At 32.0% G+C, this 25,737-nt stretch overlaps 1 protein-coding gene across 2 annotated transcripts in view; it reads left to right on the top strand.

Annotated features, from left to right (window-relative positions):
• Positions 1–25,737, top strand: part of Cwc27 (CWC27 spliceosome associated cyclophilin) — a 244,990-nt gene that overhangs the window by 126,199 nt on the left and 93,054 nt on the right. The window contains exons 11-12 of one of the 2 annotated variants that reach the window (XR_007109165.1): positions 818–918; positions 3,903–4,046. Coding sequence is in view for 1 of the 2 variants with exons in the window: in XM_047556515.1 (XP_047412471.1) it covers positions 818–918 (101 nt within the window). In the remaining variant the exon portion in view is untranslated. The remainder of the gene's footprint in view (positions 1–817; positions 919–3,902; positions 4,047–25,737) is intronic. The other variant, XM_047556515.1, reaches the window with a different exon arrangement.

Raw genomic sequence — 25,737 nt, forward strand, 5'->3', positions numbered from 1 at the left:
TTCCTCCAAGATATGAATGTGGTTCTCATATATGTCATCAAAACATGCCTCAGTTTGCCTTTAACACATGAAGTAGTATATTAATCATCAGTACTTTGGTGCATGGTGCATTTCACAGAAGAGGAAAGAATATGCCAAATTGTGTATTAAGTGAGTTATGAACTTGAGTTTGAATGATCAAATGAGTTTTTAAAGTTTTAAGCAGTGAACCTAACATGTAATAATTGCTTAGTAAATGATAATTACTGGTGCCAGTTCAGGAATTCAGCAAATTTGAAGCCAAATTGTTTTGTATATATACAGTTTTAGTGAATATATTTACATTAAAATTTTTGTTTTGACTACAGATCACCATGAAATATTAATTGAAACTAGAATACTAAATTTGCTTGTGAATTAAGAAGATAATAGTTGTACCCCATTTGTGTATAATGAACCAAAATGAAGTCTGTAAAAATAAAAAAGATTTTAATAAAAAATAAATTTTAAATAAATAAAAATGATTTGCTGCATTGCCAAAATAAAAGAAGATAATGGATCATTAATCACTTACCTTATTGTGTTTGATATACTTGAAAAGGGAACTATTTCATAGTTCCCTATTCATAAAAAAGGTTTCTGTGAAAAATTACAACTTTAAAAATATCATTTTAGTATGTTTCGTACAACAAATATGTATATAGAAACAAAATGAACGAATTTTATTAGTCCCTTTGTTTTTCTTAGACTTAGTATACCTAACCTACAGTTCTGTTTTTGCTAGACAACCTTTTGGTCATTGTACTATAAACATAAATAACTGCTTTTTGCTTTATAGTGAGGAGCTCAGAAAAGAAGCAAGACAATTAAAGCGAGAACTCTTAGCAGCAAAACAAAAAAAAGCAGAAAATGCCTCAAAAGCAGAGAAAAGAAATGAAGGTAAGGCCATTTATCAGGCTTACATTTTCTTTTGATGCTCCTCCCCTCATTTTGCTTAACTCCTTCCCTCCTCTCTATTCTTCTGCTTTCCTCCTTTTCCTTCTTTCCTCCCTCTTTCTTGAGGTGTGGCAGTGTTGTTGTTTCCCCTGATACTTGCTTTGGAAAGTTAGCCAATTAAATAAATTTCCACTGAGGACATTTTTTATGAGAAGTAAATTAAATACAAACATGATCATAACTGTTGCTCTTAAGTAGACTTACTGAGAATTTGATAGAGTACTTAAAATCAAGCAAAACTTCATGTTGCCATAGCACATAACTGGAGTAAAAATACACAGAAATGAAATGTTCATTTTTTTAAATACCACATATTCTCAAAAAAAAAAAATTAGAAAAGTATTTGGGACCCATGTTTAGGATTTGTATAAACATTTATGTGTTCGTTTGAATAATATTAAATATCTGCTCTTACTTTTTGTTTTTACTTTTTCCTCTTATGTTAAGACAAAAAATCTAAACTATTAATAAAAATTATCAAAATAACACCTGCTATTCCTACAGGTTGGATATGTTCTGTGATTCACTATGATTTTAATTAAACTAGAATAGCTTCATGAAAAGCTATTTCCTTCCAGTAAAAATCTCTAATTTACTTTAAATTGTTCTACAGTAAAGCAAGCAATGTTCATTTTCCAAAATTGTAACTTGGAATACTCAAATCTGTTTTCTTCTTCCAGTAATAAATTACATCATAGATTCCAATTTAACATGATTGAAAACTTTATTCATTTGCCTCTAATAATGTGTACAAGATTTGACTTAATAAATTTGCTTCATCTGTATTTCATCTGTATCCTCATACATTTGGAAACCTTGAAGTGTTTTTTTAATCTACTAGATTCTGTAGATAAATACATTCTGTAGAAGTATATTAAAAAAATAAAATAAGGGTTAGAGATATAACTCAGTGGTAGAACACTTGCCTTGTATGAATGAGACCCTGGATTCAATCCCCAGTGCCAAAAAAAAAAAAAAAAAAAAAAAAAATGATGCAGCATCTAGCTTTAAAGAATACATATTCTGATACTAACAGCAGGCTAATATATGACGAATATATTCTTATTGTTTTAAATAGCACAAGTAATACCATAAAACTATTTAAAGGGCATAGTGCTTAGATTATTTGTACCATATTCCAATGACCATTGTAGTAAAAGCAGGTACTTTATAAAAAATTGAAAGTCTCTGAAATATGTATTTGAATGAAGCTAATTACTAAAAAGCTAATTCACCCATAATGACACAAATTATACATAAAATTTTAAAGAAAGGGTAAACTTATTTAGGACTAGATCTTATAAGTGAAATATAACCCAAAATAGAAGTACACTATATTAGTAATATTAAGATGATCTGAAAAAAATAAAAAACACAGGATTATTTTATATTTTACTTTATATATAATTTTCCCAGGGAATTGCTTCTTATAAGTAAAAGCATACTAAGCACATTAAGTAATTCCATTCAACTAGAAAGAACTTTTACTTAAGAATTTTATTCATTTTTGAGCTAATAATTATAAGCACTCCCACATCTCAAGAATTGTGCTGGACTGGGGCTATTAAGTTGGCAATAGATGGATAGTTCTTGCTTCTGTGGTTCATGATCTAGTAGGAATGAGAGATGCAGTAGATGATTACTATACTGATGCTGTATAGGTAAGGCCTATGTTACACTTAAGCAGTATATGTTCTTAAGCAGTATATGTCTGTCTTAGAGATACTGAATATAATTAGGTAAAGAAAGCTTTAAGTCTTAAATGTCTCATTTCTTCACACAAAAGAGAAGTATCTTTAGGAGCTTATTTTCGTCCTTGTATATAAAAAAGTTATTATGCCATGATTAGATAGGAATTTATATAAGTAATTATTTTTCTGAATTTAATTCTCCTCATATAGAGAGGAATACCTTGATTTGCCCTGATCTGAACAACAGTTAAAATTAGATTCTAAAAAAGTAGGTTCATTTAATTGTTATTTTGTTTTCTACTCTTGGAACTGGCATATTATTTACTGATTTTTCTTGTTTTTTAAAATAATTTTAGACTTATGGAGAAATTGCAAAAATAATTCTGAGTTTCCACATACCTTTATTGTTAAGATGATAACCAAAGTGCATAGATCAACATCAAGCAATTAATGTTGGCATAATACTACTAACTAACTAACTACAGACCCCATTAGAATTTCATCATTTTTCACAGTAATATCCTTTTTTATGTTCTATTCTTTTGTCTGGTTCCATATTGCATTTAGTAATCATTCTCTTTAGTATTCACAAATCTGGGACTCTTCCTCAGTCTTTCTTTATATTTAATGACCTTGACACTTTGAACACTCCTAGTTAGATCTTTTGTAGGATATCTCTCAATTTGAATTTTGATGAATTGTTGGATTAAGGTTATGCATATTTTTTTTTTTTTTTTTTTTGCAAAATTGCCACAGAAATGGTTTGCCTCTTCAGTGCGTTTTTCAGTAGTAACATGGTGTCTACCATCTCATCACTGGTGACATTGCCTTGGTCACTTGGTTAGTAATATCAGCTGAGTTGTTGCTTTGTACAATCACTCTTTCTGTCTTTGAGATTTAGAAGTATGTGGGAGAAGAAACTTTTAAACTATACAGTTAACCTGTTTTAAACTCTTCAAGCTATCCCCCATTTATTTTAGCATTCCTTGGTAGATGGTAGATCTCATCTACAGAAGATATTTATTTATTGTGGTGTTCTAATGGTGACATTCTATTTACCTGATTCCTACTACTTTTACTACTTGGAATTTCATAATAAAGAACTCTCTTTTTCATTATTTCATATGAGTTTTTATTTATATTATTCTACATATTCAAATTATCATTCATTGCGTTCATATTTTTGCAACTTTGGCCATGGATAGCTCTTCCAAGATGTCTTTTGTGTCCTTTCAGCTTGCCTCATCCTTTGAGAACTTCCATGCTTTCTAACACAGACTTATCATACATTTTCCCTCCTCCGGACCTACCGTAAACTACTTCTCCACAGAACTGTTTCCTCTTATTTGAGTATTGTGTTTAGAAAAGAAAAGCTGGAAAGTAAGTGGACCACTCTATTTTGATTCTGATGTTTTTAGAGTGTTATTAGAAGCCATATATATTCTATTATCACTATCTTGTTAGAAGGCTCTTTTAGAACTTTCTTATGATGCACATTATGGATTACCTGTTTTTTGAAACCATTATTTCTTCAAAACTTAGTTTGATCTTTTAAAATTGACAGGTATTGCTGCTATGATGATAGAAACTTGTTTATTATGAAAGATTTATGAATTTCAGTGAATACCACATTATATTTGAAAATCAAATGTTGCTTGCAGTTTTTAAGCCTAGTAACACTTCTCTGCCTGTGGTTACAAATGATATACCATGAGCCATCTCACAACATAGCATCATAGCAACGAAGTAGGATTTTCAGCATCTTTCAATCTACATCATAACTTAGCCCGTCTTCCCAGTCAGCAGATATTCCAAGGTTAAAACTATATGAACTCGGGCTGGGGGTGTAACTCAGTGGTAAAGTCCTTGCTTCGAATGTGTGAGGCACTGGGTTCAATCCTCAGAACCACATAAGTAAATAAAATAAAGGTATTGTATCCAGCTACAGCTAAAAAATAAATAAATAAATAAATAAATAAGAACTACATGAACTCTGGGAACAGATCCAGAGGTTCTCATGTGTATATGTTTAGTAAGATTCTCACATGAAAGAAGTGGAAAGTGTTATTTGACCTTGGCTCTGTAACTTCATGCATCAGTTGAGCTGAACACTCTCATGAACCTGTTCAGAAAGATTTCTTGATTGGGATATATGTCTACATATCTGGCTTTTATAAAACATTTTAGTTTAGTCCAAGACTAAATTATCTGAGTATTCTGGCAACTCTTTATGCTTTGGTCTTTTGAACATTTTCTGCTATATCTAGTAATTTAATTTTAACAATAAACTTAGAAACAGATAATATGTTTTAAAGCTTTTTGGATCATTTGGAGTAGCAGATTATTGTGTAATTTGTGTAATGTAGACCTGCCTTCTGTAAGAATGATACATGTGCTTCCACTTGATGTATGTGCTACACCTGCTAATACAGAGAGACCAAAATACATTTCTTTTGGTATTTTTAACAATAATTCTGATAGTAATGCTAGGTGCTTATTTTATGTAGCACTAATGGATTAAAAGTATATTTTGGAATATTATAACTTCTCCAAAATATAAGTAAGGAAGTATTAAAATTCTTTATAGTTACTGGCAGTGAAATTACTTAAGCCTTGATGACTCAGTTTTCATATCATAAATCCAGGGATGAAATGTCTTAGAATGTCCCCCTTAGGCTTCTTGTGAAAAGTAAAATAATGAAAAAACTTTTAATAAATTTATAGTACTATATAAAAATAATTTTAAATTTGTAAGAAGAAAAATATAGCCATTCCTGGTTCCATTCAGTTTCCTATCCAAATCCAAGAAGTTGAAAATATGAATTTTAATGCTGTGTTAGTTGTAGTTATAGCCTGTAATCAATGTTCATATGTAAATATGACATAATTAAAATCTCAAAATAAACTTTTTATTTGTTATAGTAACCTTTCTATAATGATATTATTTGTTAAAAGAAATATATGTGTGTAAATTTACATACATTCTTTAAGTAAAGCTTCCAGTGATATTATTTCCTGAGTTTTTTAATCCATCTGGCAAGTCTTAACACTTGCTGACTATTGCCACTTCATTTTAGAATAAAGTGTATTATACTTGGATTAAAAGCACTTGGAAAGAAATTTATTATAAGAACAAGAAAGCCTTGTGTTCTAATACCCATGCATTAAAGTACCTAATTTTGGCCTGCTTGCCTGAATGGAGGCCTTCCATTGAGCCAGGTGCTCTGACAGATGTGATGCTTTCTTCAGGGATTCTACCATCTTAGGAAATCACCTTTGATTAAGGGATTAATATTCCATTGGTTTTATAATCTCTACCCAGTTTCCTGGGCCAGATCCTTTGCCAGATTTGTATAGACAATTAAGGGCTTACATTCTAGTCATAGTTCTACTTTTGAGTCCATTCTGTCACATTGGGGAAGCTACTTTAAAATCTGGACTCACCTGTTTTTCCATTTATAAATTTAAAGATAATTAAGATCTGTTATTCCTTGTATTACAAGGATGGTGTCACTTAATAGTTATAAGTATACTTCATAGGAAGAAATGCATTATTTAAATGTAACCATAATTTTGCCTTTAGTTTGTTTTCTACTTAATTTTTAATGACTTCAGATACTGTGTACAGAAGTAAATGAAAGAAATAAAATGTCAAGGAATAAATCATTAGTATAGTTATATAATTAAAATTTTGAATTAGCATTGAATTTGACTTTGTAAAATTCAAATTGCTTTTCTAGGTTGAGTACAGAATCTCCTGTAGACTCTAGCACCCCAACTTAGATAAATAAGGAATGTTATGTTTTACTTTATATACCAGCAATGTCAAAGGAGATATACTGCAGGACAGTCCTGTTTACAGCCTTGGAATCTCTTTAGTTGCACTGTAAATCATCCAGGCCTCTGCACAGAATTGTTGGTGGGGGGGGCACATATAATAAATTTTGAATAAGTTTGATAATTAACTGGAGATAGAGTTGGTTTCCTGTGTTGGCCCCGTCAAGTTCTTTAATAAACTGTATAATCCTTTTCATTAAATTATGTCTCTAAGTCCTTTCCAGGTTGCTTTTTTAAGTTTTATCATATAAAAACCAGTAACAAACTGAACATAGTAACATAGAAATACAGGTTTGGACATATTCTTTAATCAGCTTTAGGGAGATAAGGTGTCAGATACTCTGAAGTTCTAAGCACACAATACCTGCTCTATGACTTGTGCCAAAAATTAGAGAAAGAAGAGCAATCTGAGCTTGTAAATCAAGAAAGAATTTTAAAGCCTCTTCATGAAACACATCCCTGAGGTGCTTAGTACCTCTCAAGTTGCACTGGGCCATTTCAGGCTTTTTCAAATTATCTTTTTAATACTGGATTAAATCAGAGTAGGGCCCCTTAGACTTGATAGGTTGTGAAAGTATGTAGTTTTTGACTACTATTCATCTATCTAATATATAATGTTAAATAGCTTAAATCTTGGTTTTAATAAGAAACAGAAACCCTGTTGGAATGTTAGCTCTGTGCTATGCCTACTAGAATTATTTTTTATTTTTAATGTGTAAGAGAAAACCAAAGTGTCAGACTTATTTTTTCCATTTGTCTACTCTTAATCTGTGTGCTAATTTTTAACTTATTTACATGGAAAAATGAAAGTATATGTGTACTTGATTCATAGAAAGCCTTTCAGATTATCTGCCCTCTTTAGTTTCTCCTTACTTTAGGCATGGTGCTAATAATTGATTATTTGGTTTTCTGAGTTCAGAGCGATTAAAAAGCAATGAAAGTGAGGACAAGTATACCCTACAATGGTGAGTTGTGTGGTATGTGAAGGGTATTTCAATAATTTTTTAGGGAGAATAAATTAGCAAAAGAAAATCAGAGCAGAGGTGAACCCGTGGATCTTTCTAACCCAGTATTAACTTAAATAAAAATTTTTTAAGTCCATAGGGAAAACATGACTAACAACATTCATTCCAGTAACAGAAAGAGGTGATAGGCAAGCATTTCATAATAGATCAGGACACTTAAGAACCTAGTGATCAAATATTATGGCTGTATCTACTATAGACATTTCTTTTGCTCTGAGAATGTGTCAGTATCTTTCAAGGATAAAGTTGTTGGTGCTCATTATAATGACAATGATTTATTAAGAAAAGGTTAGATGGTGTTTCTTACTCTTTAATAAGGCTAAAAACAGTCAATGATTCTAACCTAATTGGTAAAAAAAAATTGTTTTAATTGACTAAATATAAATTCTGTTATCTGGAATATTCTATTGTGTAGAGCACTTCACTTCCTGAAAAGTCCTGGAAAAGAAAAACTTCACTTTATAGCCAGAACAATCGATCTCTGAAGTGAGATTTTATTTAAACTTCATGTGCTAGAAAACATAGTGTATGTTTAACAGTGTCTTTTAGTAATATAAGTTTTAAAACATTTAAAGACTTTTAAAGATCTGTAGCAAATGAAAATATGCATATGCCTTTACAATTATAATCAAGAGTTTAATATTTTGGTAAAATTAAGTTGAAAGCCCATAGTTTGGATAGTCAATCTCAAACTTTCTCACTAGCCATGATGAGGAAATCTTATTGTTCTCTTTAAAAGAGTCATTACAATCTCTTTTCTTTTTAAAGCTGTATTTTTTAACAGTTATAAAAGGAAATATATGTGATTGTGTACTGTATATCTCAAAAAGAAATTTGAATGTTTTCACCATAAAGAAGTGATAAATGTTTGAGAAGACAGAAATATTTAATCCAATTACACTATATGTGCATGTTCCAAAACATCAGATGTACCCCATTAATATTACAGGTTGTGTGTTTTCCTGTATCAGTTTTAAAACTTAAATTTTAAAACATAAAAAGAAAGTACACATCATCAACTATGTCCTGTTCTTGCCCAAACTCCTTAACATAAATCTCATCATGGGAAAATCAACAAATCCCAACTGTGGAATATAATTTTGTCCACACACTTTTAAAAAGTTTCTCATGTAAAACTCAGAAAATGAGGGAGACTCTTCTAGATCAAATGAGTCTAGAGAAATAACAGCAAAATGCATTGTACGATCCCTGATTGGAAATTGGATTTTTAAACTATTAAGACTTTGGGGAAGAGTTGGGCAACTGAGGAAATTTGAATAAGGACGGCATAGTAAATAATATTGTGGTACTGATGTTAAATTTTTTAATGTGACAATGGTTTTGTGTTGTGCTTTTAGGAGACACTGAACTAACTATTTGCTGTCAAAGTATGATATTTGCAACTTATTTTAAAAATGTTTCAGGGGAAAAAAGAATAAAGAGAGCAATCAAGCAACTGTGGCAAAACATTAACAAGTAATGAAACTAGGTGAAGTGTATATGGGAATCCAACACTTAACGTTTTCATAGGATTGACATTTTTTCAAAATGAAAAGTTTAAGGAGGAAATGAGTGAATAAATGAATGCATAAATGAACAAAAAACATTAAAGTGACTTATCCTTTACAAAAGCATCAGAAAAGCATAAAGGATAAAAAGAAAACTCACCCCATAATAAAGATAACCTCAAAGATAGCCAGCATTGTAATATTTGTTTTTCTAGAACTTACCTTCTTGGCAGAAACACACGGTTATTATTTGCCCCCATAATGTAATTTTATTGTAACTTTTTTACAACATGCTTTTTAAAAACAAAAGTCTCTATTGAAATTCACCAATAACTCTTAAAGGGTTAATTTCTGTTAGGAGTATTTATTCTTAATTCTTTTAGTATAAGATATAGAGCATTATGGATATAAAAACCATATAAATGTACTTGGAAAATAAAATTTTTTTCCCATCATTTTTAGCAGTAGGGTTTAGAATACAAAAACTACCAGGGACTCCATCTCCACTGATGATGAGAATTATATGTGCTTCCCATTTAAAGGAAAAAAAAAACACATAAAAAAATTCTTACCTGATATTGCAGTCTGCTGTCTCTTCCTTTCTCAAGTTGTCACTGGTAATTCTGCAAGGAAACATTAGAATCGAATGAGGTATTTGGACACTAAGTTAAAATAATTATGAATTTGTACACTTTAAAAAGTAAAAGAGGTTTTATGTGTGTGTATGGGGGGTGTATGTATGTTTTATTGTTTTGGTATTTAGATTCTCTCAAGGGAAGAACTAATATCATCATTAAAAGTTTGATTACAACCAGTATTCTCATTTGGGAATGGAGTTATTAACTTTTCCAGACTGCTGTCAAGATCTTATTTTAAGTAAGATTTTTTTTTTATGTGACATTTTCTGAGGTTTTTGCCAGAAATGACATCAAACATATAAAGCAATTCATTTGAGTGCTGAGTTTATTCAACATCTTGCAGCACTTAATCAATTTTGAAAATGATATTCTTATCGGAACTTTATGTAAACCTGTTAATATGTTGCATTAAAACTGACTTTGGACAATTTATTCTGCATGGTATTAGATTGATTTTCTTAAATAATTAATGCAGTATGCTGACAGTTTTAAATGATTATATTTTCAAAATTCCTCATAAAAACTCCTGACAGATGGTATGATTGCAACTTTTGAATATAAGCATTTTTTCATTCAAACATGAGATAATCCCTAAATTATATTAATAACTACATAAAAGAATTTGAAATGCAAGAAAGAACAAAAAGGAATAATAAAGTTCTCTAAACTAGTAAAATATCCAAATTAAATAAACCATAAAGATTTTTTTTCAGGATTGGATATTGAACCCAGGGCCTGGCATATGCTAAGTGTGTGCTCTATTACTGAACTACATCAGCAACCCTTTTTTATTTTATTTTGAGACAGTGAGTTTCCTAAGTGATCCTTGTACTTGCGATCCTCCTGCCTCAGCATCCCAAGTAGCTGAGATTTCAGATGTGCACCACTGTGCCTGGCTAAGACTCTATCTTTATTTATATTTTATAACTTTTGTTTTTAGGAAAAAAATAGACACACTACAATGTAGGCTTATTTCGAATATTATGCTGCAGTGTATTTAAAAGTAAGCTAGCCTTAAGGAATGTGCTAAGTGTCAAATTATGATCTGAATGCTCTATTTGTATTGCATGTGTCTGTGCACAGTTTGGTTCTGAAAGAATCATCTGGCCCTACTCCTCTGTTGTATACATAGGATTCCAAGAGCCAGCAAATAAGAGGCTTACCAAACATCACACAGCAAAGTCATAGCATTAGAACTTAGGACCCCTGACTTCCAGTCTACTGTTCTTTCCACTACTTTATACTTCAATTTGATCCAGCCTTGTGGAAATTAAGTCTGTAAAGTTTTAATTGATATTTATTAAAGTCCACTCTGGGTTTTGCTAGAATGATTGTTTCTAAAAACCCCTTAGCAGACTTGGAGCCCTTAAACAAGTACATTATATTAAAAATGTGTGCCTTTTCAAAAATTAAACATAATCACAAAATTTTTCTTTTTAATGTTATAGAAAACATAAGTTTCTGGCCGAAAGACAGACTAGGAGTCTAAATTGATCCTACTGATGAAAACAACTTAAAATGTTGGTTATAATACAATACAAATTCTCATATGCTCCTATGCTTACAAGAATGCAAGGAATACTTAAACCAGGAAATAAGCAAAGGTATGAACTAAGAAATAGGTGTCTTTAAGCAGGAGGTGTCTTTAACCCTGAGGGCATTTGCTAAACTGAGTGAACTAGAGCATTATTTTTTTTAAGTTTTACAAAGTTTGTGGGAGAGAATGCAAAACCTAAGGTCTTCCAAAGATGGGGGAGGTCTAATAGTTCTGTATAGTTGGGAGCCCAATGGACCTTATCATTAGTGGCAGGGTGAATTAGAAAAAGTAGGGTCACTGCACCCCGTACAGAGGATTACAAGGAAAACTTCCTATCCAGAATCATGGCACAGAATATTTTGGGGCAAGAGCAAAAGTGCCTGAGAATTCTAGCAACAAACCCACCAATTATTACTTTGGAACTCAAATTCACTTTGCCTGGGAGGTCTCAAAATCTTCAGCCAAAAGTTGAGTTGGAAGTAGTCCTGAATCTTGAGTGCCCCCAAAAGCCTGAAACAAGCAAACTTAAATTCTTTCAGGAGGTATCTACTTTCATTCCCAGTCGTAAAGAAAGGACAGAAGAAAATGAATGACTCAAAATTCATACAAAACACACACACACACACACATGGAATTCAGACATCGTGATCAAAAGCTAATAGAAGTATCACACAAAACAATCAAACCCACAGAAAATTCTGCTTTAATCAGACACTAAATGTTAAGTATGCAATATACTTTAAGAAATGATATTTGAAAATATAAAGAACAAGCCAACTTTAAATAAAAAAAGGTTGCCTACATATGAAAAATGCAATAGTTGATATTTTAAAAATCAATGTTTTATAGCAAATTAGACATATTAAAAAGAGCCTTAATATCACAAGTATGGTGGCATATGCCTCTCATCCAAAGGCTGAGGTAGAAGGATATCAAAATAAAAAAGACTGGGGATGGAGCTCACTGGTAAACTGCCCATGGGTTCAATCCCCAGTACAAAAGATAAGAGACTTAGCTGAGCATTTTCTATGACTAATGAAAGATAGTAGTTCACATGGTAAAGAAGTTATCCTACAAACTAAAAGAAGATTTAAAAGAAAAAAAAGCCCTTGACCCAGATAAATTCTAATACTTCAGAACATTCAGTGTGAAGAAATCTTAAAAGTAGCTATAAGAAAAGACATTATTACCTTTAGAAAAGTAAGAGCTGACTTCTCAACAGCAACAAGTGGGGACATAGGCAAAATATTATGTTCAGCCTACTTAGGGAAGTTGTCCTTCTGATAAAGACTGAGAATCTTTGCTACCTACAGACTCTCACTAAAAGGATTTGAAAGCCCATATTTCAGGCAAAAGATAGGTGAGCCCAGCAGAAGATCTGCAATCCAAAGATTAAGGACATGGAAGTGGAAAATATATACATTATATAATATATATGCACATATGTAAATCTAAGTAAACATTGAATAAAACAACAATAATGTCATTGCATTCAAAATAAAGATAAAGTACATAACAACATAGCATTAAAATTCAAGAGGTGGGTGAAAGTTTGAAAAGCATTCTATGGTCATATCTTTTGGAGAAGAAGGTAAGGAAGCACATTAACTTTGGACTTAACAAATATGCATGTCAATATTTTTAGGAGAGCTACCAAAGGTGTATGAAAAGGTCATAATTTCCATGCTAATACAAGAAAAGATGGACTTATGGGAGCAAAATTCAATCCAAAAGGAAATAAAGAGAGAAAAAGTAGTGTTAGACTGGCAATACATTAAAAATTATAGTACACAATAGAATACAAATAAAATACAGACATATTAATAATCCAACTGAAATGATGCAAAAGGTCAAATGCTTTACCTAAAAGACCAACTTTCTCAATCAGGGCTGAAAGATAAATTCAATCATATGCTATTATGTAAAAACTATCTTAAATATATTGGACAATCAAATCTTTTAAGACAGAACATGAAGGGAAGGGAGGGGAAATAGGAATAGGTAAGACAATAGAATGAATCCATAGTTTTCCTATGTACATATATGAAGATACCTAAGTGAATCCCACCATCATGTGCACCCACAACAATAGGATCCTAACTAGAATAAGACTATTCCATCTTGTATAATTATATCATAATGGATTCTACTGTCATGTACAACCAAAAAGAGCCAATAAAACAATGTGTGTAGCATCATTAAAAAAAAACGATTAGGGATAAAAAGGGTCTCTATGTAGTAATAAAACTTCAGTTTACCAGGAGAATTTAGCAAACTTGAGTGGACCTAATAACAGACTCAAAATGTATGAATCAAAAATTGATAGACCTGTAACAAGTAAGCAAGTTCATCACAGTGGGAAAGTTAAATATGATTTGGACCACAGAGTTAACAACTTCATATAATTAACATAAAGACAATATTGCATGCAGTAGCTTCAGAATAAACATTCTTTCGTGGAACTGTGTGTGTGTGTGTGTGTGTGTGTGTGTGTGTGTGTGTGTGTTGCTAAGAATTAAACCCAGGGAAAGTGAACACATAGGGAACCAATAAGTAAGAGATTTTTTAGAGTGTTATTTACAAACCAACTGTATTCTATAACACAATACCATTATTAGGAATTATGGTTGGCTGTCCATATCTGTGAGTTCTTCATCCATAGACACAGTCAACCAGTGATCGAAAATATTCAGGAAAAAATTTGTCTGTACCGAACATGTACAGACTTTTTTTCTGCTCGTCCCTCAACAATATATTACAACAACTATTTACAATGTATTAGGTATTATAAGTAACTGGGGATGATTTGAAGCACACAGGAGGATGTATGTAGGTTATATGTGAATACTGTGCCATTTTATATAATAAGGAACTTGAGCATCACAGATTTTAGTATCAACAGAAGATAGGTATTCCTGGAACCAGTCCCCCACAGATATCAGGAGTTGACTGTACTAACAGTGATATTAAAGATTATTGATTTCCAAGTATATTAATGCAATTATTGCAGCACTTGGAAGCAAAGTTATTGCTTTAGAAGCCAATATTTCAGGATATTATTGTAGAAGTTCCCTGTTTAAAGTTGACAAAATTAAGCCAGTAAAATAGAAGAAAGGAGACAATAAAGAAAATAGCAGTAAAATAGAAAACAGTTCTTAGAACCAAGCTACAATAAAGATGACTAACAGAATAACTTCTAAATTCCTTACACATAGTAGATAACAAGAAAAATCATTTGATTTTATTGTACTAGATATTTGTCACTTGTTCTTTCTAGGTATCCTTCTAACAGAGAAAGTAAGATCTACTTGCTATGTATAAGGAGTATAATAAGCAAAATTTCTGTTAACACTATTAACAGTATTAGCTACAAAAGAAGTTCCTCTTTTAAAAAAAAAGGCATGGGGTGGCAGGCAGATAAAGATTCAAAAAATGCTGCTTACATTTCTCAAAAGAAGAAACACAAATGGTCAACAAATACATGAAAAAAATGTTCTACATCTCTAGCAATCAAGGAAATGCAAATCAAATCAACACTAAGATTTCATCTCTCTCTAGTCTGAATGACAATTATCAAGAACATAATTTTCATGTACACATATAAAAATACCTAAGTGAATCCCACCATCATGTCCACTGACAAGAATGGGGTCCTAATAAGAATACGATACATTGCAGGCCTTTATAATTTTATCAAAATGATTCTACTGTCATGTATGACTCAAAAGACCCAATAAAAAAAAAAAGAACACAAGTAATAAATGCTGGTGAGGATGTGGAGGGAAAGGTACACTCATACATTATTGATGGACTGCAAATGAGTACAACCACTCTAAAAAGCAGTATGAAAATTCCTCAGAAAACTAGGAATGGACTACCATATGACCCAGCTATCCCACTCTTTGGCATTTATCCAACAGAAATAAAATCAGCCTATTATAGCAATACAACCACTTAAGTGTTTTTAACAACACAATTCACAACAGCCAAATTATGGAATCAGTCCACATGCCCATCAGTAGATGAATGAGTCAAGAAAATGTGTTCTGTATGCACAATGGAGTTTTGCTCAATCAGAATTAGGAATGAAATTAGGGTATTTGCTGGTAAGTAGATGGAAATAAAGACCGTCATGCTAAGTGAATTTTTTAGACAGACTTAGAAAATCAAGGATCAAATGTTTTCTCTCTCATATGTGGAAGCTAGAGCACAAAAAAGAAATTGGGGTGAGGATCAGATATAGCATAATAAAGGAAAGATTAGTGGACTAGGAGATTGAGAGTGAGGGACAAGGAGGAATGGGAATTGGGAGGAAATATGAAATAAATTTAACAAAATCATGCTATATGCATATATGAATATGCCACAAGGAATTTCACCTTTATGTGTATGTAGAAAGTACCAATCAAAAATAAATGATCGAAAGGAAAATCAGCGTAGTAGAGGAAGGAGAATATAGGGAAAGGGAGAAGGAAAAGGAAGGGGAGGAACAGATATTAAAGTCAAATTCCATACATGTATGATTTTGTCAAAATTAACCCAACTACTATGTATAACTATAATATTCTAATTTTAAAAATGTGATTTTTAAAATGTTGCCTTTATGATTATTTGTCTCATACAAAACAGTCCAGGGATGAACCTTCAGGGCTAACAGGTCATTCTAGGAACCAAGTTTTTTTCATTTTGTTTTTCTGACATTTCCTAAGGATTTGTTATCTACATCATTGACCTAGTTCACCTTCATGTCTGTGTTCTATCTAAGTGGGGAATGGAAAAGAACAAGTACCAGACGAGTAACTTCATGTTTAAGGAGATGACCCAAAAGTTGCACATAGCATACTATTCCTGAAATTATATAGCCATACTTAGCTACAATTAGACTGAGAAATTAGTCTCCACTTGGATGTCCAAGTGCCTGGCTAAAATTTAATGTCACGGGTAGAGAACCTGATGTTGGTTCTTTCACTAAAAGATAAAAGGGGGAACTGAATTTCTGAAGAAAAGTAGACAATTCTGGTATATAATATATAGAAAATTCTAGAAAGAACCAAAGAAGCAATAGTCCATTTGTTCAGGAGAAGCTTGATCATGATCTGAGTCATGTTTTCAAGACAAGATTCCACTGCAAAATGAAGGATAATAAGTGATACAATAATTGGAAAGGTGCACCACAGGGCAGGAGTCAGGTTCATCTCTGTGCTTGGTACCTGGATCAGTGACTGACATAATAATAGGCATGCAACAAACATTTGCTGAAAGGCCAATGCAACTGACCTTTATTTGAATGATAATGATATAATTTATAAGAAAAGGAGAAAGAGCTATTGAGAATGAAAAAAAGTCTCAATATAATGTTTTCAGTATGAATTCACAATAAAATGAAGAGCACAGATACACAAATAATGAATAAAGTAATTTTATAGAATAAGAACTATTTTAAAGTAATATAAAACAGGACAATGTGATATAATGGTATGTATCAGGAAGGGCCCAGTCAAGAGGCAGAATCCACAGATAGTAATTTGAACACAGAGAAAAATGTTTTAATAAATTCATTGAAGAATTATTTAAAGTGAATGGTTTAAAAGAAGCAGCATAATATAGTGATACAGGCACATCAATGTTTATAACAGTGCAATTCACAATGACCAAGTTATGAAAGCAGTGCAGGTGCCTATCAACAGATAAATAGATTAAGAAAATGTGGTACATATATACAACGGAGTTTCACTGAGTCATGAAGAATGAAACTATGGTATATGCTGATATATGGATGAAACTGGAGAACATCATGCTAAGTGAAATAAGCCAGACTCAGAAAGTCAAGGGTTAATGTTTTTTCATATTTGGAAGTTCAACCAAAATAAGGGGGGAAAATGGGGGTGAGTGTCCCATGAAAATAGAAGGGAGATCAGTGTAGAAGGGGAAGGGGAGATAGAGAGGGAGGGAGGAGGGAAGGGAAAAGTGAGAAATTGGTGGAATCAAATTGATCAAATTTCTGTGTACATATATGAATATACCACAATGAGATTCACCTTTATGTATATCTATAAAGCATTAATTTAAAAAACTAAAATAGAAGGAAAATCAGTAGAGTTGAGAAATGGGAACAGGGGAGAGAAAGAGGAAGTACTAAAGACTTAAGGAGAGCAAATTATATTCCATTCATGTGTGATTATGTCAAGATAAACCCTCATATTATGCATAACTATAATGCACTAATGAAAACATAAAAAATAAAATCAAATTCAAATGTATAGATGGAAAAATAAAGTGAATGGTTTGACATGTTTTGATTGATATAGATATATAGATATATAGATATATATACATACACACACACACACACACACACACACACACACACCTGTGAAGCCATCACCACAATCAAATTAGTGAACATAGCTTTCAATGCCCAACGTGTTCTCATGTGCCTTGGTAACCCCTGGTACCTACTAAAGTCTATCATTATAAAATAGTTTATATTTTTTAGAATCATGTATATCATATACTGTATGAACCCTCTTTTATCTGGATTCTTACACTCAGCATAAGTATTTTGAGATTTATCTATATTAGGTGTATCAGTACTTTGTTTTATTGCCAAATGTTATTCTATTGTACAGATATACCCCACATTTTTATATAGCCATAGGCTTTTATTTCTCTCAGGCAAAAATCCGAAAATGAAATGGATAAGTCATGTGATGTGTGTTTAACTTTTAAAAATTGCCAACCTGTTTCCCAAATTGGTTGTTTCAATTCACAATCCCACAGGTAGTGTATGAGATACCCAGTTACTCCATACCCTCACAAATATTTTGTATAGCCACTCTTTAATTTTAACCTTTCTAATAATTTGCAGTGTTGCCTGGTGGTTTCAGTTTGCATTTCTTTAGGTTTATAATGATGTTGACCATTTCTTCATGTATTTATTTGCCATCCATATATGTGCTTTGCTGCAGTGTCTATTCAGATCTTTTGCTCATTTTTATAGTGTGTTGTTTGTTAAATGCTATTGGGTTTTGAGAGTTCTTTAATACTCTGGATACACATCCTTTATCACATGTTTTATTTGCAAATATTTTCTCCTAAGCAGTGGCTTATTTTTTCATTCTTTTAACAGTGTCTTGCAAAAAACAAAACTCTTATGTTTCAAGGAAGCCTTAATTCATCAACTTTTTTCATTTTTGAATTGAGCTTATGGATCTAAGAAATTTTTGCCTAGACCAAGGTTACAAAGATTTCCTCTGTGTACTAGAAATTTTATAGTTTAATAAGATGTATAAGTTACTTTGATTTAATTTTTGTATATTGTACAAAGTATGAATGCAAGTACTGTACACATATTTCGAGATTGATAGCCATTTGTTCTAGACCATTTATTAAGAAGACTCTTTTCTCTACTGAATTGTCTTAGAACTTTTTGTTGAAAATCAGTTGACCACATATGTATGTGCTTATTTTTGTTATCTCTATTCCATTTATCTATTTGTCTATTTTTATACCAATATTACACTGCCTTGATCAATATAGTTTTACAATAATTCTTAACATTAGATGTAAGTCCTACAACATTTTGAAGTTAGTTTGTCTGTTCTAGGTCCTTTGTATTTCCATGTGAAATTTAGGATTGTCTTCTCAATTTCTATCAAAAAAAAAAAAAACAGTCTGCTGGAATTTTGATTAGAATTGCATTGAACCTGTCAGTCCACTTGAAGAAAATTAATACCTTTAGACTATTTATACTATTGTGCATTACCACCAATGAATGTGATATATCTTTCCACTTAATAAGATCTTTACTTTTTGTGAAGCACTTTCATAGAGTTTGTAGTGTAAAAGTTACATGTATTTGTCAGATTTCTCCATAAGTATTTCTGATTTTGATGCTAATGTATGTGGATTTATCTTTTGAAATTAATAAGCAAGTTTTTTAAGAAGAGTTTAGAATTTACAAAAACTAAGCAGAAAGTTCAAAAAGTTCTCACATGGTTCCCCCCCCCCCATTACAATTTCACCCATTGTTAACATCTTGTATTAGTTTTCTTTTGTGACTGGCTTCTTTCAGTTAGGATACGGTTTTCAAATATTCTTGTGTATTCACTTTGCTTTATGCCTTTGCCAACAGTTTTCTCAAGAACCATCATACTTTATAGTTTCATTAAGACTCTTCAAACCCCATTAACAAATTCCTCAGAATCTTCCAGCTTCTTCCCACTGCAAAACTTCAAAACCAATGACACATTTTAGATTTTTGTTTTAGGGCAGCATGCCACCTTCAGATACCAAAATTCGTATGCCTATTGCTACATAACAAATTACTCCAAAATCTAGTGGTTTAAAATTAACATGTGTTATCTCATAGTTATTATGGATTGGGGATTTGAAAGCACCTAAACTGGGAAGTTTTGCAACTTATGAGGTGGCAGGGAAAGTGTTGACCAAGATTGTAAATCTGAAAGCTTTTTTTTTTTTTTTTTGTAGGGTGGTGGTAATTTATTTCTAAGATAGCTCTCTTACATGGCTTTTTATAGGAGGCTTCAGCTCCTCACTGTCTGTCGGAGGAGACCTTTATTCTTTACCTTATGGTCCTCTTCATGGCACTGTTAACATCTTTATGGTAGGGTATCTGAGTTCTCCCAGAGCAAGTAATTTTGGTGGCAGGGCCAGTGGGATTGGGGCAGGCAGGACAGTATGTGTAGAGGATGATCAAGAGAAAGATTTGATGACTCCTGTTTACTAGTTTGTAAAGTAATACGTGTCGCCAAGTGCAGCCCACATTCAAGGAAAGGAGAATTAAGAGAATTAGAACAGCAACCAGAGATCTAAATTGATTGAAAACACCTAAGACAACCACAACTCAGATAAGAGCTGGAATAGATAATTTCCTAAAATCTCTTTCAACTCATGATGGTTTGATCATAAAACCCTCTACACAACCTCAAGATACTACAAGAGCTCTGTATGTCCCTTTAAATTACTAATAAATACTCATCTTTTCTGTTCTGGTCAAGCTTTATGATTGCACCTTCTCCTCATTAAGATACAATGAATAGAAATACTTTCCTAAATATCAGATCAAGTCTTTCAGCCTTCTGTGGTTATAAAGGTTAACTGAAAGTAGACAGGCATCTATAGGTACACAGCCTCAAATCATCTCTGTCCCCGAACGTGGATTAAATTCAACTACCAACATACTATTTACAGTAACTTTGAAATAATTACTATGTTCACAGAATTGAAAACTTGGAACTTAATGAAGTTAAGGTGGTCTTGGCAGCCAAATGTAAATCATCCCTAGAAGAAAATAATATCATTGTAGGCATCATGTTTTTCTATAAATAATTGGAAAATTCAGTGTCTAGTGCACAATAAAAAATAGCCAAGTGCATGGAGAGACAAAATCAGTTGACTAAAATGCAGCAAAACCAACAAAGAGTTCTAAAGGGACTCCAGATATTGAAATGATCAGAAACAGACTTTAAAATAAATATACCTATTTTGTTCAAGTAATTCAAAGACAAGACTGAATGAGTCTGCCTCTCAACAAGATTTTGAAAAGAACAGAAAAATAAATCCAAAGAAAGAAAGGAAAAATAAAATCAGAAATTAGTGCAGTAGAACATATATAGTATGGGATGATAGAACTAAACCCTTGCTGTTTTGAAGATTCATTGTAAAACTCATAAGAAATTTACATAAGAAAAAAGGTACAAGTAATCATTGAGAATTTTTAAAAGGACATATTTTTTACTAATATTAAAATTCTCCCAAAAGGCTTAATATACAACCTCTGCTACTAAGAAACACTGCCAATTACCAAGACTAATCTAAGAAGTAAGATACTGAACAACCTTCTTAGAGGAAAAAAATCCAAAATTTAGAGCCCTTCCACATAAACTAAGTTGTAGAAACTCTTCCAGATAATAGAAAGATGAGAACAATTTGCTGTCCAGCTTATGAAGCCAGTATAACCTTGATATGAAAACCTGATGAAGACATTATATGGAAAGAAAATTAGGGACCAGTTTCCTTAAATTCAAAACAAAATACTAGCATATCAAATGTGGTGATATTTTAAATGCCTAATACATTCTGACAGATTTGGATTTATTCTAGGAATTCAAATTGGCATTATATTCAAAGTCAATCAATATAATTTATCATGTTTATAAAATTGGGAAAATCATTTCATCATTTTGATAGAAGAAAAAATACTTAACAAAATTCAACATAAATTCATGATTTTAATGTTATATAGTCCATTAGAAATAGGAGCATAATATTATTCTCTCTCTCTCTCTCTCTCTCTCTCTCTCTCTCTCTCTCTCTCTCTCTCTGACACACACACACACACACACACACCCAAAAAAAAAAAAAAAAACAGTAGATAACACATATAATGATGTGGTAGTTCATGAAATAAGGAGCACCACTATAATACCTTTTTTTAAAATTTATATTTATTATAAACAAGTGAGATACATCTTGTTTCTCTGTTTATAATGCCTCTTATATAATATTATTTCTTGCATGAATATTTACTAGAGATCCTATCCTATGATAAGGCAAGAAATTGAAGTGGAAAAATTTAGAAAAGAGGAAACTGTCTTTCTCAGATAAAATTATTTACATACAAAATCAAAGAACTCTTTGGAAATCATAAAATTAATAAGTGATTATATACAATAGCTGGATGTAAATTCAGTATATAAAAATCAATGTTATTCTCTATATACAAATAAGGATTTAGAAATGCCACTTATTTTAAAAGTAGTCCTATAGATATCAGAATAAAATGTTAAATACCTTGGAATAAGTATTATACAGACATGTAAGACCAAAAATTTTAAATCCTTATTGAATGATGTTAAGGATTATCTAAAAGAATGAAGAGATGTATCATATTTATGGATTGCATAAATTTAGTATTGTAAATATATAATTTTCCCCAAACTCTTTTAAATGCAATTTCAGTCAGAATCTAGCAGGTTCTATAGAACCCAATAAGCTTCTTCTTAAATCTGTAGGTTCCTAATTTAAAATTATGTTGCAAAACGGTGTGATCAGAACAGTGTGATACTGGCATGAAAAACATACACATAGGCCATTGAAACAGAATAGAAGACTCAGAATAAATCTAAATTTATATGGTCAACTAATTTTTGACATCAACGGGGCACCAAGAAGACCCATTGGGGAACAGATATTCTCTTCAACAAGAAAACTAATTTTCTGGTTACAAAAAGAATGAAATTGAACTCTTCTGTCATACACAAAATCAACTCAAAATGAACAAAAACATAAAACTTCTAGAAGAGAACATAGTGGGAAAGCTCCCTGACATTTGCCTTGGCAATGATTTTGTTTTTATATGTCACACCAAAATTTCAGGCTACAAAAATTACAATAAAGAAATAAATGTGAAGGCATCAAACCAAAAAGCTTCTGCACAACAAAGGTAACCAGAAAATAAAAGGCAACCTGTGGCCTGGGAAAAATATTGTAAACCACATACCTATTAAGGGTTAATATTCAAAAACACAAAGAATGATTGCATCACAAAACAGAAAAACATAGCCTAATTTAAAAATGACCTGAACAAACATTTCACCAAAGAACATATGAAAATGGCTAACAGCTATTTGAAAAGGTGCTCAAGCATCACTAATCATAAGGCAATTGCAAATTAAAACCACTATGAGGTACCATCTTATATCCATGATGATTGCTAATACGCTGTTGGTGGGAATGTAGATTGGCACAGCCATATTGAAAAACAGCATGGAGGTTCCTAAAGAAATTAAAATAGAATTACCATATGACCAGCATTCCCTCTTCTGGGTGTGCACCCAGAGGAGATGAAGTTACCACCTTGTACAAATATCTGCACTCCCTTGTCATAACAGCATTATCCATACTAGGGAAGATATAGAAGATATAGAAACAACCTAAAGTTTATCAATAGAGAAATAGATAAAGAGAATGTGGTCCTGCCCTCTGTCACAATATGGATGGATCACAAGGACATAATATTAAGTGCAATTATTTTTCTTTCTGTGTCTGGTGTGAGTGTGTGTGTGTGTGTGTCTGTGTCTGTGTGTGTCTGTGTGTGTGTAAGAACTCAGAAAAAAGAATGAAACAGGTTACTACAAGTGGAATAGAGTAGGAAGATGTAAGTCAAAGAATAACAAATACATAGGATGAACAAGTCTGGAAATCTAATGTACAATGTGAGAAAGTTAAAGAAATTGTGTTAGGGATTTTTGTTTTTGTTAAATAGTGTATTTTAGCTGCTTCTTCACAAAGAAAAAGTTTTCACATGAGGTAAATATCTTAATCTGCTTTTCCATACTGTTTTCTAATCCATTTGTGTCCTGTAGCATCATGTGATAAACCTCAAATATGCAGAATAAAATTTATTTTAAAAAATAAATAAAAATTATAGAAAACTTTAAACAACTAACACAGTCTAAAAAAGTTTTTAAAAAGAAATGAAATTCACAATTCTATCTGATATTGATGGAGTGTTATTACAAAGATAGGTAATTGAGACAGTGTGGAATTGGTATAATAGAGAGCCAGAACACCCGTAAAAGGTAGCACTTCAAAGCAGTGAAGAAAGGAGACTGTTTTCAGTGATGTTGCTTGTATTATTGTATTATTAATTTGAGGGAAAAAAAAAATACTGAACCCCTAAACCACATCAGATATACAAATCAATTCGAGATAGATCCTTGATCTAAATGTGAATGACAAAGCAATAAAACCTCTAGAAAACACTTCAGGAAAAGACCATTGTGACCTTGGTTTTAAAATTTAAGGATTAGGTCAAAACAAAAGAACTAATCAAAAATGTTTTTCTAAATTTTTATTTTATTAAATTTAAGAATTTCTGTTCAAGATATCCTGATTTGAGTGAACAGGCAAGTCACAAGGTGGGAGAAGAAATTCAAAGCATAGCCTGGATATATAAAAAACTATTATTCAATAAGAGAAAGAAATAACTCAGAGAAAAGTGGGCAAGAGATTTCAATAGATACCTCACAAAGGAAAACATCCAGTGTCCAATGATTATAAGACAATTTACTCAATTTCAGGAGTATGTAGGAGAATGCAGATTTAAACCAGACCATGCACCCTTCAAAAATGACTAAAAGAAGGCTGACAATGTCAGTTGTTACTGAGAATGTAGAACATTGGGACTCATCCTTTGGCACTTGGAACATAAATTTATATAACCATTTTAGAAAACAATAGGCATTTTCTGCCAATGTTAAACATGCACATACTCTGTGACCCACTTATGGGTCACTGATGACCTCTACATCAGTGATAGCAGCTACCATTTCATACATACTCACTGTGTGCCAGCACATTTCACAGTTGTGGAACTGCAAGGATCTGGATGCTTGGTTTTTTCCATTGTGTTAACCTGAAACAGAAAGCCTGTGCTCTTCTCACTGTCTTCACCTGCTTCTCTGGAATGTGTTTGAGGGTTTGTTTGGTTTTTTTTTCCCTCATTCATTATCACTGATTGAGAAAGAGCATAGCTCAAGTGTCATTTTCTTATACCTCTAGGTATCCCTTTATACAACATCCAACTAACCTAACTCAAATATACCCACTAAAGATTTTCCCTTTCGACAATGAAATTATATTTTATAAGGCTATTTTACAAGATTTTCCATGTTAGCTTAACTCTTTCAAAAAAATTACTAAAGAATCCAAGATATAAAATCAGTAGAAGCTGTAATTTCTTTTGGTGGCAAATATCATTATAGAATCTCAGTTTTCAAAAAACCAATGGGATGTCCTGGTTGAGAGCACAGTCCTGGAAGTCAGAAAAATCTAGGTTTGAATTAGTTCTTCCAAATTAAGCCTGTGTGATCTAGGATGCATTATGTATTTATGTATTTTTCAACGTCTCTTGACCACAACCAACTACATTTTAAGCTACAGGATGGAATACTTAGATAGCTCACCAAAATGGAACTAAACACTGAACATTCAAGCTTCAAGTGGGACAAGAAGATCAGGGATGACTCCAGGGACTTCAATGCAGGACCTGTTGTATTCTTCCCAGGTTCTGTCATCACACATATCACTGTAGCATCTTTCCAGTCTGCTTGAGCACCCAGCCCCCAGGAGACAGATACTGATTGATTAATTACAGGTCACTCTATTATCAGGAACAGGATCTGTTATCAGAAAAAAGGATAAAAATTATACATTAGGCAAACAAACTAGGCAAACCTATAATACTTGGCCTCTCAGCTGTAGTCTCATCTATGAAATAAGCCTATTCATTTATTTATTATAAGTTTTAAGTATATAAAGTATATAACATCTGAATATGTGGTAATTTGGGGGACAGTAGTGACAATAGTAGATTTGTATAGATATGTTGGAAGAAATTGTTATATAGAAATTGTTGGAAAGTATTCAGATTCAGAACCTAAAGTATATATTTGGAGAGTCAAAGGGCATATTACCCCCCTTTTTATTATGAGCTAGCGA

Source organism: Sciurus carolinensis, chromosome 6 (genome assembly GCF_902686445.1).
Source record: "Sciurus carolinensis chromosome 6, mSciCar1.2, whole genome shotgun sequence".
Taxonomy (NCBI): Eukaryota; Metazoa; Chordata; class Mammalia; order Rodentia; family Sciuridae; genus Sciurus; species Sciurus carolinensis.